The sequence below is a fragment of the Lithobates pipiens genome, unplaced genomic scaffold (genome assembly GCF_037356315.1).
Source record: "Lithobates pipiens isolate NorthernLeopardFrog02 unplaced genomic scaffold, aLitPip1_a1.2 Scaffold_19, whole genome shotgun sequence".
In the NCBI taxonomy this organism is placed as follows: Eukaryota; Metazoa; Chordata; class Amphibia; order Anura; family Ranidae; genus Lithobates; species Lithobates pipiens.
Window position 1 is genome coordinate 273,832,063 of NW_027507764.1, and position 16,013 is coordinate 273,848,075.

The following is a 16,013-nucleotide window of genomic DNA, read 5'->3' on the forward strand; positions in this document are numbered from 1 at the left end:
AGGATATGTTCAAGGCGTTAGATTTAGAGTAGTTTATTTTCAGATTAGAGATGGAATTAAAAAGATCTAGGTCGTTCAGAAGATTAGGGATAGAAATGTGCGGATTGGTCAAAAAGAGAAGGTCGTCAGCAAAAGGCCGCTAATTTATAGGTGCGATGTTTGATTGTGATGCCGTTAATGTCTGGATTAAGCCTAATTTTATTGAGCAGGGGTTCTAGAGTAAGGACAAAGAGTAGGGGCGAAAGGGGGCAACCTTGTCTTGTACCATTATGGAGTTGGAAGGCGTTTGACAGGTGGCCATTGACCCGGACCCTAGCAATAGGTCGTGTGTACAATGCACGTATATATGACAACAATATATCCGGGATGCCGATAGTGGATAAGACCAAGTCTATGTAGTCCCAGGCCACTCTGTCAAACGCCTTTTCGGCATCAAGAGACAGAAAGAATCCCTGTTTATTATTAGAGGTTAGCCAATGGTGAATATTCAATGCTTTTATTGTATTGTCCCTACCTTCTCGTCCTGGGACGAATCCTACTTGATCTAAGGAGATCAGGGATGGGAGCAGGGGTAACAAACGATTTGCAAGGATCTTGGCATACATTTTTACATCTACATTGATGAGCGAAATGGGGCGGTAGTTTGTAACCAGGGATGCATCCTTGCCCTCCTTTGGCAAAACCGCTATATGTGCTTCTAGCATTTGTGGAGGAGGGGATGGGTTGGAATCAATGGATCTGAAGGCCGCAAGAAAATGAGGTTGGAGTACATCTTTAAAGATTTTGTAATACAGTAATGAAAAGCCGTCCGGGCCAGGAGCCTTTCCGACTTTCATTTCTTTCAGGGCCTTTGTGAATTCATCTTCCGAGAGAGGAGTGTTCAAACTTTGGCTGACTTCCGGCGATAGTGGAGTAGGACAATATTTGGAAAGAAAATCTTTGATGAATATTTTCCTGGCATCTGGATCATGGGAGTTTTTGGGGTCGAGAGGTAAATTATAAAGGGCTTGATAGTATTCCACAAATTGTTGGGCTATGGCTTCATTGGAAGCATGGATGGTCCCGTTTTTGTCGGTGATGTGATGTACTGTGTTACTTTGCTTTTTATGTTGAACTGCTCTGGCCAGGAGACTACCCGCTTTGTTACCCTGTTCATAAAAGAGCTTGTGTCTCAAAATATATTGCCTCTTAGTTTTTAAGTGTAGTTCTTCTAATAGTAGTCTCCTAGCCTGAGTCAGCTCCTGGTAGGTTTGTATAGCAAGGGTCTGTTTGTGTGTGGCCTCTAGTGCGCTTATCTGAGAGGTAAGTTTTGCGATTTTGGCTTGGCGTTCTCTTTTAATGTTGGCTGACAGTTTTAAAAGTTCTCCCCGGATGACAGGTTTATGGGCTTCCCACTGGATAAGAACGGGAGTCTCTGGGAGGTCATTGAGTAGGAAGTATTCCTTGATACGTTTGGAGAGATTGTCTATGTTCACTGGGTCTTTTAGTAGGGAAGAATTGAGCCTCCAAGTCTTAGTCGAGGTGGTTGTGTCTGGGAACTCTAATAAGATGGTGATCGGATGGTGGTCAGAGAATGTCATGGGCTCAATTGAGGCTTTTTTTAATAGAGGAATATCGGATTGAGAGATGAAAAAGTAATCGATCCGGGAATATTTTTGATGGAGAGGAGAGAAATAGGTATAATCTTTATCTAGCGGGTTCAGCGTTCTCCAGGTGTCATGAAGCATAAGATGTTGGAGTTGTAATTTGATTTGTTTTAAAGCTTTGTATGGTATAGCTGAAGTACCTGAAGATGTGTCCAGTATCGGGTTTAGAGGAATATTAAAATCCCCTCCAAGAATTAAAATTCCTGATGAAAAGGAGGTTAGGAGGTCACATATAGTGCGGAAAAATGCAACTTGTTTGGTGTTGGGAGAATAAATATTTGCTATCGTGATAGGTTTAGAGTGAATGGTGCCTTTAAGGAAAAGGTACCTCCCCTCAGGGTCACTAAGAGAGTCTATTAACTTAAAAGGTGTGTTTTTGGAGAAAAGTGTTGACACTCCCTTTGTTTTAGATTGTTCGTTGGTCGCGTGGAAGACTGTGGGGAATGCTCTGTCAGACAGCCGAGGTATTTTACTTCTCATGAAATGCGTTTCTTGGATACATACTATATTCGCTCTAAATTTGTAACATTCTCGAAGAAGATGGGATCTTTTCTCCGGAATATTCAAGCCTTTAGCATTGATAGAGACCATCTTCAGCGAAAGGGCAGCGGAGCGAAGGTGTGAGGAGGCCATGGTCTATCGGAGCTTCTGGGGTTGTGATCAGGATCAGGAGTATGTGTTATGCTATCTGTACTTAAAGTGAAGCTGAACCCGACAGGGGTGAGGGGGGAGGTGGAAGATCGAGGAAAAAAAAAAGAGGGGGGGGGGGGATAGTGTACCGTCTGAGCGTTGATGAAGTAATGGGATAAGAGGAACAAGGTATATAGAGTGTAACCAATTAATGGTGTCTGGCGTGCAGCAAGAACCAGCTCGCTAACCCTTGTGTGGAATAAATCCAACACAAGGTGCACCCAGGGTAATTCAGGGGTAATATGTGCTGAAAGGTATCTAGATAGAGAAGCAAAACTAACTACCGCTGTGTGGGGTGGGGTCCGAAGTGAGGAGAAGTAGTAGTAATACAAATAGGGGTGCAGTTTGCTGAACGGAGGGATTGGTGGAGGTGCAAATGGAGGAGGTAATGTAAGTATAATAGGGGGGTCAAAGAGACTTGTGTAAGTGTGAAATGTGGCTGTGAGGTGAAACATATATCCTATAGTAAAAGGCTTCTTGGAATCTGTGGTAGGGGGACAAGGATTCATGAGAAGGTAGAGATTAAGGGTCAACTATCAACCGGTGTGAGGCAAAGAAAAAATGCGGAGATCATGGCACAAGTAAATCAGGCAAGACCTACATTAGTATGACCAACATCAGCATTCAATAAAACAAAACTAAACCATAAAAGAACTTGGTTGAAAACAATAGGTAACAAGTAAAAACTTCGGCAAAAACAATCAGAGCAAGACAGATTCGCCTGTAATCCTGATGTGCCGTACTCTTCCCAGTTCGGGTGGAGTTAGTGCCTGGTTTAGGGTGGGGATGAGACCATCCGAGTCCAAACCAGGGTATGTGGGTCGTGTAAGACAAATCAACATCAGTAGGAAACAAGATTTCAAATGGAACCCATCTGATGCATCCTTATGTGGGAGAGGATGTGTGTGTGGAATTGTACAATCTCCAGGAATCCTCTCCAATATAGGATACCACGCACATTGTTGTGTGAGACCATATGGCTAGATATGAAGCCCCCCACATATTACGTCTCACCATTGCGTAGCATGGTGTCTGACCCAGGATATGGGTGTTCGTATATATCCTATAATGGGGGTATAAACCTAACTGAGGACCCGTTATAGGTCCTGGTTGGGAGCCACGGAACTATTTTAATTAGTAAAGACACTGCAGTTATGGGAACTGTGGCCATGTGGGGGTCTTCCGTTGGACTTAATTTTGGCAACATTGGTTCCAGTGACAGTGTAACCAGCTTGTACTGAGGGAAAGGGGGTGTATGCGTTCTGACAGACAGAACTACCTCTCCCGCAGAAGATTAAGGATGTCGGTTCTGGATAATAAGGTTGAACCCTATTTGGGATTGATTAGCAGTGACTACTAAACGAATCATGTCTCCTATTAAAGGAGGGGGGAGTAAATATCCCAGCATAAAAAAGTACCCAAAACTAGTGGACCTGTAAACAACTCAGGATGACCTGCACGGGTCGTGTAATCAGCTTTCCCTAACCAGGGAGTATGGGTGGAGAGCAGGTCGCGCAACAGGAGTTCAGTCTCCAGAGCGCAGAGGCCATTGTAGTCTGGTGGAATCGTTGACGTCAATTACGTGGCTTCTCATTAAACAGCCCAGTGGAGGGCACACAATACCTCAGGAGATGGGCGTATGTGGCCACAGTGTGTGACTAAAACATGAGGGCCGTGTCATCAAATCCGTGCAGATCATCCCTCTGAAGAGATAAGCAAAGAGAATAAACAAAACAACAACACAATATATTTCAGGCCCAAAAAAAACACACTGGGTATGCGGGTCTACAGCAGATCCACTCTCGGATTTGGGGGGTTAGGTGAACCATAAACCTGTAGCAGATAGTCTCATGCGCACAGAATAAGTTCAGTGAAATCCCTCATAGTCAGAGGGATAAGAGTAGCTTAGACAAACTGGTGAGAGCCGCTCGGCTGATAAGTAAAGTCAGGCATGTTTTTTTTTTTTTTTTGTTTTGTTTTTTCCTTTTGTTTAAAAAAAGGAGGGGAGCACAATAAAGGTAATCAGAACAGCGAGGGAGAGAAAATAAAAAAGAAAAAGGGAAAAAAAAAAGAAGTAGAAGGGCCGATGAGGCAAGTATATCCACTTAGCTGGATGATTGAACGTGAAGTGACTCAGTTCAGCGATCCCTGCGAAGCCCGTCTTGTATGCGGTGCTTTTGATGGACTGGATCCATAAGTGGAGTTCAGCGCTAAGTCACGAGCTCTGTCTTCTGACGGCGAACGCTGCCTACGGTTACGGTGTTCTTGGGTGTCCATCGGTTTGCCTCCTGGTGGTGGGCGTCTTGCAGACTGCGGACGAAATTCTGCGTACCAGTCAGGGACCTCTGTGTAGGGAATTTCCAGCGTAGCGCAAAAACGCCTGAGGTCTTCAGGGACCCTGAGCATTGCGGATCGGTCCTGTGAGGAGGCCGATAGAGCAAATGGGTATTTCCAACGGTACGGGATCCCCTTGGCTCGAAGGACATCCAGTAGAGGGCGGAGTTCTTTGCGGCGTTGTAAAGTAATAGAGGATAGGTCTTGAAATAAACGGACCTCCACATCTTTGTATAGCAGCGGGTTCTTGGTGCGAGCTTGCCTAAGGATGTCCTCTTTAAGTTGATAGTCTATTACACAACAGACCACATCCCGGGGTGGATCAGAGTCCTTGCCGCGTGGGCGGAGGGCGCGATGAATACGTTCCAGGCCTATGGGTGTCGCAGGGTCTCTTTCCAGGATGGTGTTAAAGAGGCCTATCACCTCAGCCTGTAGGTGCTCTGCTTCGATCGACTCTGGCAGGCCACGGAGGCGGAGATTGTGGCGTCTACCGCGGTTGTCCAGGTCTTCCATGTGACGGTTCAGCTCTCTCAGTTGCATGGTGTGTGTATCAATAACTTGACAGGATCGGCGGATCACAGCTGAATGTTGCGCTGTCTTCTGTTCCACCTCTTGCACTCTGCCTGCGATCGCCTGGATGTCGATCCGAAGGTCTGAGATCGCCGCCGTCAGTGTATCTTTAATATCCGCGGCCACAGATCTAAGGTCATTGAGACTGGGGTGCTGCTGTGGAGCGAGGATTATTTCTCCATTGGCAGAGGAAGGCCGTGTGGAGCCTGCAGAGTTGGGAGGGGGAGGTGAGCCTCGTGTGGGCGCCATATTGCCGGCCTGGGAGCGGAACATGTCAGGTATGTTTTGAGTCGCCCTGTGTGTTAGGTCGCGAGGGGACCTAGATCGGGATGTGGAGGACCCGCGGGAGGATGTTCCCATGTCGGTCTGTGAGTCAGGCTGGTAAGATTACCTCCGTATCGGGCTGTTTTCCCTCCGTGTCAGCGGGAGCAGAGGAATCAAGCTGCCATTCTCCTCAGCGTTCAGGCCACGCCCCCCGGAGAGTTCTGACTCAGACTCGGGCCCCGCAGTGACTGGCGGCCCCTGCTCTGATGTGTCGGAGGACGCTGACCAGGACCGATCGAACAGTGAGGATGATTCCGGGTCCGCTCAAGACAAAGCGCTAGTTGGAGCACTTATCACAACTGTGCGTGATACCCTGAAAATTCAGGATATAGCAGGATCCTCTGCTGAAGTATCGGTCCCTTTTGGGCCCTGTAAGCCCGTATATCTAAGGTGTTTCTGTATCTGACTTATTTTGATAAGTTCATACACAAGGAATGGGGAAACTCGCAGCAGACCTTTTCGGTCCCAAAAAGAATGGCGGTGCGTTACCCCTTTGAGGAGAACCTTCTTAAGAAATGGTCAGCTCCCCTGGTCGTGGACACCCCAATATCCAGGTTAAATAAAGTAACCACGATCCCGGGAGAAGGGGTGGGGCTCCTGCATTTAAGGACCCTACCGATAGGAAGGCGGAGGCAGCGGCCGCTCCTTGTTTACAGTAGTGGGGTAAGTGGGGTAAGTGATACGACCAGTGCTGGCTACAGCGTTAGTGTCACAGACACTTACTGAGTGGGCAAAACTATTGCACCCTGAATTGGAGAAGCAGCAGCCCTCTCCTGTCTGCGTGGAACTAGCAGACCAGTTAGTGAGCGGCCTTAAGTATGTTTTTGACGCAGCCCTGGATATGCTTCCCTTGCTCTCCAGGGCATCAGTTTCAGCAGTGGTGCTGCGGCGCCTGATTTGGCTGAAATGCTGGTCTGCTGACCAGGCATCTAAAAAAGCTTTGACGGATCTACCCTTCCTTGCTGAGCAGCTATTTGGAGCCTCGCTGGATGACATTATTAAGAATGCCACAGGTGGGAAGAGCACCTTGCTCCCACAGTCCAGGAAGAGTAAGGAGCCAGGCTGCAGGCAATGGTCCTCGTTTTCCGCTCAAGAGGCTTTTTCGTCAGCCCAGGACTTCAGCAAAAGCTCCCAGTCCAACAGGGCAACTACTAAGGGACAGAAGCGTCCCTGGACTTGCAAGCCTAACAAGCTAGCGAGCAAAAGTGCTACCGCATGAAGGTTCCCCCCCCCCCCGTCACTCGGGTGGGGGGGGTTGTCTTTGGGAGTTTGCAGCCCGGTTGGCCTCTCGGCTATCCGACCAATGGGTCTGCGAACTGATTTCATTGGGCTACAAGATAGTTCCTCTCATGGCCACCAAACAGATCTTTCCCCTCCAGCATACCCTTACTCCCGGCTTCAGCACCCCAAGTCTTTACCAAGTTATTGGCTCCAATTTTGTTGCGACAACGTGGAATCGTGGGTTACCTAGACGATCTCCTTCTGAGAGCAGGTTCCGCCTCAGAATTAAGAGAGGATGTGGCGATCACCATGCAAACCCTGCAGGAATTTGGGTGGGTGTTGAACCTCAAAAAGTCGGTACTAGTGCCGACTCAATGCCTAGAGTACCAAGGCTTACTGCTGGACTCCGTGGAAGCGAGAGTGTTTCTCCCTTCAGACAAACTGCAGACTCTCTGAGCCACGGTGAAGCTGTTGAATAACCGCAGGTGGTCGTCGCTGAGCTTCTGCATGCGAGTCCTGGGCCTCATGATAGCCTCCTTCAAGGTGGTACCATATGCCCAATTTCCCACCAGAGTCTTGCAGAAGGAGATATTGGCTGGTGGCTGAGATCTCTGGCTCTTCGGACCGGGAAATCGTTCCTACCTCTTCATTGGACAGTGATCACAACGGACGCCAGTCTGACTGGCTGGGGTGGAGTACAATCGAACCAGGGCCTTTGGTCGAGGGAGGAATCTCAGTTGCCGATCAGTGTGCTCGAACTTCTAGCGATCAGGGTATGCCTCTCCACATGGTCGATGAGACTACAAAGGCATCCGATCAGGATCCAGCCAGACAATGCCACGGCAGTGGCATATGTCAACCATCAAGGAGGAACAAGAAGCTCTGCTGCAGCACGGGAGGTCGCTCACATCCTTTGGTGGGCAGAGCGACACGTACCGGCCCTGTCGGCCATATACATCCCAGGAGTAGAAAACTGCCTGGTGCCAGAGACTGGACCCAGGAGAGTGGTCACTGCATCAGGAGGTAAACAAATTAATTAGGAAGGTCTGCGCATAGGACGTGTGTGAAGGTTGCAGCCTCCCCCCAAAAAAACTCCCTCCCATAAGAGGGCTCTGGGATATAGAAAGAAAGAAAGAAAGATGTGAAGGGGCGAGTGGCACTACCTATATGTCAAATAGTGCTCTACCAAATCACTCTATAGTGACTGAGTGTTAAGACAGTGTTATTGTGGAATAAATTCTAACAAAACAGTTACTATAAAGGTTATAGTGTAATAGTTATCACACCCCACCTACCCCAGTAGGTGAGTTCTAAACCAGAGATCCCTGGGCGGACGTGTCAGATGCGTTGGTGGCTCCATGGGTACAGTACCAGCTGATTTACGCCTTTCCTCCGCTAAAACTGTTACCACGTCTGCTCTGCAGAGTGGAGGCCGAGGGGATTTTTAGTGATACTGATTTCCCCAGATTGGCCTCGGCGTCCTTGGTATGCCGACCTGGTACGCCTAGTGGCGGATGCTCCTTGGCAATTACCAATGTGAGAAGACCTTCTGTCACAAGGTCCGATACTGCATTCTGCTTTACCATCGCTGGTTTTAACGGCATGGCTGTTGAAAGCCAGGTGATAAGGAACCGAGGTCTGTCTGACTCGGTGATTTCCACTATGTTGAGGGCACAAAAATCTTTTTCTCTGAAGATATACTATCGTACGTGGAAGGCTTATATCTCCATGTGTGAGGAGATGGGGTGGCGTCCACGCACCTACGCAGTGTCCAGGGTCCTGCTGTTCTTACAGCATGGGGTAGACCAGAATTGGCCTTAAGCACCATCAATGGACAGATATCAGCCTTGGCTGTCTTTTTCCAATGACTCCTGGCGTCTCACTCTTTAGGGAGCACCTTTGTGCAAGGGGTCCAGCATCTAGTCCCTCCAGTGCTTCCACTGTTACCTCCATGGGATCTGAACCTGGTGCTATCGGCGCTTCAGAAACCGCCGTTTGAGAACATCAGGGAAATTCCCTTGTTGACTCTTTCTCAGAAAGTGGTCTTTCTAGTGGCCATTACATCGGCCAAGAGGGTCTCGGAGCTGGCGGCCTTGTCTTGCAAGTCGCCCTGTCTTGTTATCCACAGGGATAAGGTGGTGTTGCATCCGCAACCTTCTTTTCTACTGAAGGTGATTTCGGCTTTTCACCTCAATGAAGACATTGTGTTACCATCTCTGTGTCCTAAACCGACACATCCTAAGGAGGTGGCCCTCCATTGCCTCGACGTGGTCCGGGCTCTAAGGGTATATCTGTCTGCCACGGCTCCCTTCCGGAAGTCAGACTCTGTTTCGGTAGCTGGTCCGAAAAAAGGATCGGTGGTCTCGTCCACCATTTCCAGATGGATCAGACAGATCATAGTCCAGGCTTACGCCTTGAAGGGACAGGTGCCCCCCCTTTCCTGTCACGGCCCATTCCACCAGGGCAATTGGGACCTCTTGGGCTTTCTGACATCAAGCGCAGTCGCTGAAGTGTGTAAGGTGGCGACTTGGTCGTCTGTTCACACTTTTATAAAGTTCTACAAATTGGATGTAAACGCATCTTCTGATGCTTGCTTTGGCCGTAAAGTTTTGCAGGCAGCCTTGTAATGTTGCAATTTTACACTCTTTCTTCTGTTAAGAGAAAAGTTGCCTTTTTGAATGTTAATGCACTCTGATGCATACGTTGACTGCAAGTTCTGATGCGGTTGGTTCAGATGGTGACTCCCCTGTTTGGGGAGCACCTCTGGTTGTGGGTGAAGTTATATTGCTGTTCAGTTTGCAGTAAGTTTGCCTACAGTCTTTTTGAAGAATTCCCATTTCTGTTCTGTGTTAATCGATGACAATATTTCCTCCCAGTCTAAGTCTTGGAGAGCAGCCCTCATCTTTGGAAAATGTGCTCTCTTAAATTTTTTTTTTTTTTTTATATTTCCAGTATGAGCTTGTTGCTTACAGCTAACCTTAAATGAAATTATATTCTGGTCACTGCTACCCATATGTTCTTTTATATGCACATTTGTAATAAGCTCTACATGGTGTGAGATTACCAGGTCCTGCAGAGCATCCTTCCTAGTGGGGGCACTTAATAAACTGGAGCATAAAATTGTCTTGTAATGGGTTTATAAATTTCTTCCCTTTAACTGTCCCAGCCATTACTCCAGTCAATTTCTGGGTAGTTACAGCTAGTTTTGGCAATTTTTAAAAAGATTCTAAGTTTCTATTATTATTATTATACATGATTTATATAGCACCAACAGTTTATGCAGTACTTTACAATATAAAAGGAGACAATACAGGTACAATACAATAAAATACAAGAGGATTAAGAGGGCCCTGCTCAGAAGAGCTTACAATCTAATAGGGTGCGGCAGGTGGTACAAAAGGTTGTAACTGTGGGGGATGAGCTGATGGAAGTGGTAGATTAGTTGGAGACCTGATGGGCTTTACTGAAGAGATACGTTTTCAGGGATCGCCTGAAGGTAGGGGATAGCCGGACAGGTGGCAGGAGAGAGTTCCAGAGGATGGGAGAGGCTCTGGAGAAATCCTGGAGACGAGCAAGGGAGGAGGAGACAAGAAAGCTTGAGAGTAGGAGGTCTTGAGAAGAGCGGAGAGGACTATTTGGGTGATATTTGGAGACAAGATTGGTGATGTAGCTCGGGGCAGTGTTGTGAATGGCTTTGCATGTTGTGGTTAGTATTTTGAATTTAATTCCCTGGGCGAGTGGGAGCCAGTGTAAGGATTGGAGGAAAGGGTTACCTCGGTGTCGCAGGTAATTTTGACATTGTTTTATGAAAATATGAGTGTTTTTTTCTTCTGGGCAATGATTTTTGAGTGAGCAAAATATTTTTTGCAGTGGTGAATTGGTGCTTTAATTATCTCATTATTATCTGATTTCCTATTTTAGGGCATCTGTGCCAGATGGGTTTAAAGGAAGGCTTTGTTACTGCTGTAAAAAACATTGGCGATGTTATCACTGCATTTCTACAACATGCTAATGAAGAAGGTAAAGCTACATTTTAGACTATTTTGAGAATACATTTTGTTTTTTTTGTCTTGTGTCCTCTGGGGTTCCAATTTATAAATATGCATTGAAAGACAGATGACCACACTCAACCGTATGGAAACTGAAAACAGATTTATAAAACACAAATATCACAGCTCCACGGCAGGGGACAGCATTGACGCGTCTCATACAGACATGCACTTAGCCTTGCAATAAATCTTTAGGTCTCAAACAAGTTTTGCTTGCATTTTAAGCAGAAGTAGACAATTATTCAGCTGTTGGTGCAACATTCTTAGAACGCTGTTTAGCATTTTGTAAAAGTGAGGAAGCAAGAGTCCTGACAAATAGAAAAAACAACCTCTGTGCAAAAATAAGCAACTGAAGGTGGAGAATATGTTAAATATCCAAATGTTGGGGCGATTTTCTGATATTCATCATTTAGCCAGGATTCTTGCACTGTGCACATGAACATATCAAACTAGTTCACTAGAGAGAAAAAAAGGGTTAATTTGAGTGGAGAGGGTTATACTGCTGTCTACCGTTTTCGGACACTAGCCAACAAAACTGTTAGTCTGGTAGATAAAACTCTTCCCACTCCTATCGTGTTCCAGTTTTTTTTTGGAAAAGCAAGAGTGGATCATAAAACAGAAGGGCCAAGCCTTCGTCCCCTAATCCGCTTCTAGAGAAGGACCTCACGGTAAGTAAAAGAATACTATTTTCTTATAGTTTGTTGACTGACACGGGATTAACTCTGAGGCAAGAAAGGTGTCCAAAACCAGTCCAACTGAGGGGCTGGCAATAAAGCAAGTGAAACATTAAAAAGCCCTCCAAAACAGTATACAACTGGGGCAGCTTGAAGGCTCAAAAAGCTGCTAGGCCCATGAGAAAAGACTTGAGCGGTAGAACTTGGCAAACATGTAAACAGAAGGTGGTAGCTATGTAAATCTGAGAAACAGGTGCCTGAGGCTCAAAGGGCACTCACTGATCTGATTAGCAAGAATTGTCTTTTACCCCCTTCCTGACCAGAGAACTTTTTGCAATTTGACACTGCACTGCTTTAACTGGTAATTGCGTGGTCATGCAATGCTATACCCAAACAAAATTTGCGTATTTGATCACCAGTGGGATTTTTATCTTTTGTGCTATAAGCGAAAAAAGACCCAAAATTTTGAGAAAAAAAATATTTTCTAGTTTTTGCTATAAAAAAATTCAATAAACAAAATTTTAGTCATACATTTAGGCAAAAATTTATTCATCCACATTTCTTGGGTAAAACAAAAATCTCAATAACCGTAGATCTGTGGTTTGCACAGAAGTTAGTGTCTACAATCTATGGTCCTGGCATTTCCTGGCATTTTATGCCTAACATTAGAAGCTTATGCCAGACATCACTCACTCGTCTAATTACTTAAAGACCAAGCCCTTTCTGACAATTTTTTACATGATTTTTTTTTTAATTTTTGCTAGAAAATTACTTTGAACCCCCAAACATATATATATATATATATATATATATATATATATATATACACACACATATACACACACATATACACACATATACACACACACACACACACACACACACACACACACACACACACACACACACACACACACACACACACACACACACACACACACACACACACACACATGTATGTGTGTGTGTGTGTGTGTGTGTGTATATAATAAATTTTTTTTTTTTTTTTTTTTTTTATAAAGCAGAGGCCCTACAGATTAAAATTGTGGGTGTTTTTTTTTTTTTTTTTTCCACGCAGTATTTGCACAGCAATTTTCCAAACACTTGGAAAAAAAAACACTTTTTTGAATTCACAAAAATGCACTGTATTGCCCAAATGTTTGGTAAAATATAAAAGATGATCTTATGCTGAGTACATAGATGGCAAACGCGCATTGCTTTAAAATTGTGCATGCCCATGCAGCAGTGACTAACTACATACCTTTTTAAAAGCCTTTACAGGTTACCACTTTAGACTTACAGAGGTCTACGGCTAGAATTACTGCCCTTGATCCCGACATTCACAGTGATACCTCACATGCATGGTGTAATTGCTGTTTACATACGACACAAGACCCGATAGTTGCGTTCACCTTTGCGGGGGACGGGTGCCTTTTACATTTTTTTTTATTATTTATTTAGCTTTTTTTTTTTTCTTTTTTTTTTTTTTTTTACACTGTCCCTTTCTCTTTTTTTTGGTTAGCATTTTTGTTATTACAGGAAATGTAAATATCCCCTATGATAGCAATTCATGTCTTTTGGTTTAAAACAGAATTCCCGCCTAACACTAATTACTCCAAAAAATAAATAAAAAGTCCCCCCCCCCCTCCTCCTGCTACCTATGCTGACTAGCCTGTGTAAAAAAAAAAAAATGTGTATACTTATTTTCAGCCCTCTCCCTTGTGGTCATGTGAGCCAGCTCCTCTGTGTCAGTAAGCAGCAGCTGCAGGGAAGAGGAGTGTGTGGCGACAACAGCCGAGGTATGGGAGTCTATGGGTGATGTCATCACTCCCAGACTTCCCAGCCACTATTGAGCACAATCTTCTCTCCCCTGTAGCCACCTCTCACTGACACAGGGGATCAAGTGACTGTACCGGAGCAGGCTGAAAGCAGGTAGGTATACAATTTATTCTTTTTTTTTTTTTTCTTTCAAAGGTTTGCCAGTCCCACATATGTATACTGCAGCAGGGCGGCCCAGCTGTGCAAAATCACGTAAAGGTGTGTGATTTGCGCCCACGGTCCCCTGCGGCGATCGGATTCATCAGGTCCAGGCGAATGACTTATAGGCTGGACCTGCTGATCAGTTCTGATCAATGGAATAACCTTCTGTGCCTGTGATGCAATCTCCCCTTCTGGAGCCCTTTTCTGTTCCAATGTGCGAAAAGAGCACATCATCAGTGAGTATACAAGAACTACACTGACACCAGTACACCTAGACACACTGACACCAGTATAACCTGTAGAGAGCAGCGGCACTGTCAATGGAGTAGAGGTCTCTGCTAAGGTCAGGTGTACCTGACCCCATTCTTCTGTTTGCTGAGCTGCTACAACCGCATGATTCTCGTATGCAGCAAAGTGTTGGCACTAGTGCCTTCTGGAGAACTGGCAAGCACCAGCGGCCTAGTACATCTTGATCGTAGACAAACCAACACTGCAGTAACACTTGCTGATATGGTCCCATATGTGCAGTTTAAGCTGAAGTGGAGGCTAGCACAAGTAGTGGCCCCAGCCACCAAGAATTCAAACACAGGCCTGTAGAGCCCATAGTGCCCTTCCTGATGCGCTTGCAAATCCTAATTGGCAGCCCACAGATTCTAAAGCACCCATACTTCCCCCATTCACTGGCCTACCTGGAATTCAGGTGGAAACAGCAGACTTAACATCCCTTGTTTTTTTGTTTTTTTTGACTGAACATCTGTACGGATCTATTTTGCACCAAAGCAATTTGTATGCTAATTAATTTATTGCCACAAACCCAAATTTGACCCTTGCCAGACAATTTTGGTTGGAAACCTATAACATTTCCCGAATTTAAGACCTTTCTGGGCCTATCCCTCAACATGGGCATTACTAAAAAGAATGAGTTGCGGTCATATTGGTCCATTGACCCAATTCATCATATGCCCATGTTCTCTGCTGCCATGGCCAGGACTAGATGCGAGTAAATATTGCGGTTCATGCACTTCATCGACAATGAACTCTGTTGTCCTCGGGCTGATCTGAATATGTTCGGCTCCACAAAATTTGGTCTTTAGTAATCCACTTTAACCAAAAATTTGCAGCCTTGTACATCCCCGAACAAATGTTCCTGATTAAGTTTTCTGGCTGCCTTGTTTTTAAACCTTTTTTTCCCCAGCTATGGGGTCAAAATGTATGAGCTCTGTGGCAGGGCAACAGGCTATACATGGAGTTTACTGGTTTACAAGGGAAAAGATAACATTGTGGAGCCCCCTGACTACTCAGACTACACAGGGAGCAGTGGCACAATTGTTTCGGACTTGGTGTCATCCTTATTTGGAAAGGGGTAATTATTTCTCTTTCGTTCATTGATGGACACAGCACCTTTAATCTTGACCTTAGGGTTATATCGCCACCTTCAGGAGAGAACTAGGCAGAACATGTAAAAACAGCAAAACTGCACAGTACCGCCCAGGGGGCGTTCCTACTGGCTATAACCCCTCACTCTGCTTCCAGCAGCTCAGTTTTTTTCTGCCTAGTCTAGGAGAAGGACCTGCCTCCCGGTGGGGACCATTGGTCCTGGGAATCTTTTCTTTTCTTTTTTCTGCTTTTTGATTGCTGTGATCTACAATCAACAGCCGGGCTGGGTGACGGGCTGTATAATATAGATCCTGGTAGTCTCCCCAGCCTGGCCATTGAGCGTGAGCAGACCTTAGCTATGCGCTGGGTCAGCCATGACATGCCCCGTCTGATCTAGGGGCGGCTGGTGAGCTATATGATCGGCCTACTGCGGTCCATGTCACAGTGTGCCTTGGCCGACAGCCACCCCGTACTTGCTCGAGTGATGGGTCTGTCCATGGAATGCATCCAGCAGTCCCTGCAGGAGGGGTAAGTATGGTTCCACCTGTCTGGGCAGGATGGAGCAGCTGGCTATTCCCTGGGAGGTCAACAAGGGGGTCTCTCCCTCTCCCTTTCTTCTCTCTCAGTCCCTTTCTGGGCATAGGGGGTGCGGTGCACTACCTGGTCGGGGGTCCTCTGGGGAAACTCTGGGTCCTGGCAGGGTCTACGCTGGGCGGTTGGTGCTCCGTTTGTTTTTTCCCTGGTTTTAGGCCATGGTGGGGTATCTGTGTGTATGCCGTGTGGGCTGGCCGACAGCCAGTTTTTCTTAATCGGCCATTTTCTGGAAGTACAGCGGTCATTTTCCCTGGGCTCTCAGGCATTTTTTTGCTGAGGTGGCCATTTTCTAGTAGCCTCAGTCTGTTTTACCCTAGCGCTGGCCGGCTTGTTCTTTATGGAACAGCGCGGAACTTGCACAGAACACCTCATGGTTGGCACAGGGGAGAGTGGACGGCGGCAGCACAGTGCAGTACCTGGGTCAGGGTGGTGAGTCCTGCGGGGGGCCCCTCAGTCTGCGACAGCTAGGAGGGTGGGCATTTTGTGTGGCTTGCCTTAGGTCCCTCGTGGTCACAGGCGAGAGTGAGTCAGCATTTCCAGAGGTCGAACTTGCT

At 46.2% G+C, this 16,013-nt stretch overlaps 1 protein-coding gene across 4 annotated transcripts in view; it reads left to right on the plus strand.

Moving 5' to 3' along the window:
* Positions 1-16,013, plus strand: part of ICE1 (interactor of little elongation complex ELL subunit 1) — a 464,643-nt gene that overhangs the window by 429,451 nt on the left and 19,179 nt on the right. For 3 of the 4 annotated variants that reach the window (XM_077491941.1, XM_077491942.1, XM_077491943.1), the window contains one exon: positions 10,707-10,805. The exons of the other annotated variant lie outside the window; for it this stretch is intronic. In XM_077491941.1, coding sequence (XP_077348067.1) covers positions 10,707-10,805 — 99 coding nt within the window. The remainder of the gene's footprint in view (positions 1-10,706; positions 10,806-16,013) is intronic. 4 annotated transcript variants of the gene reach the window in all.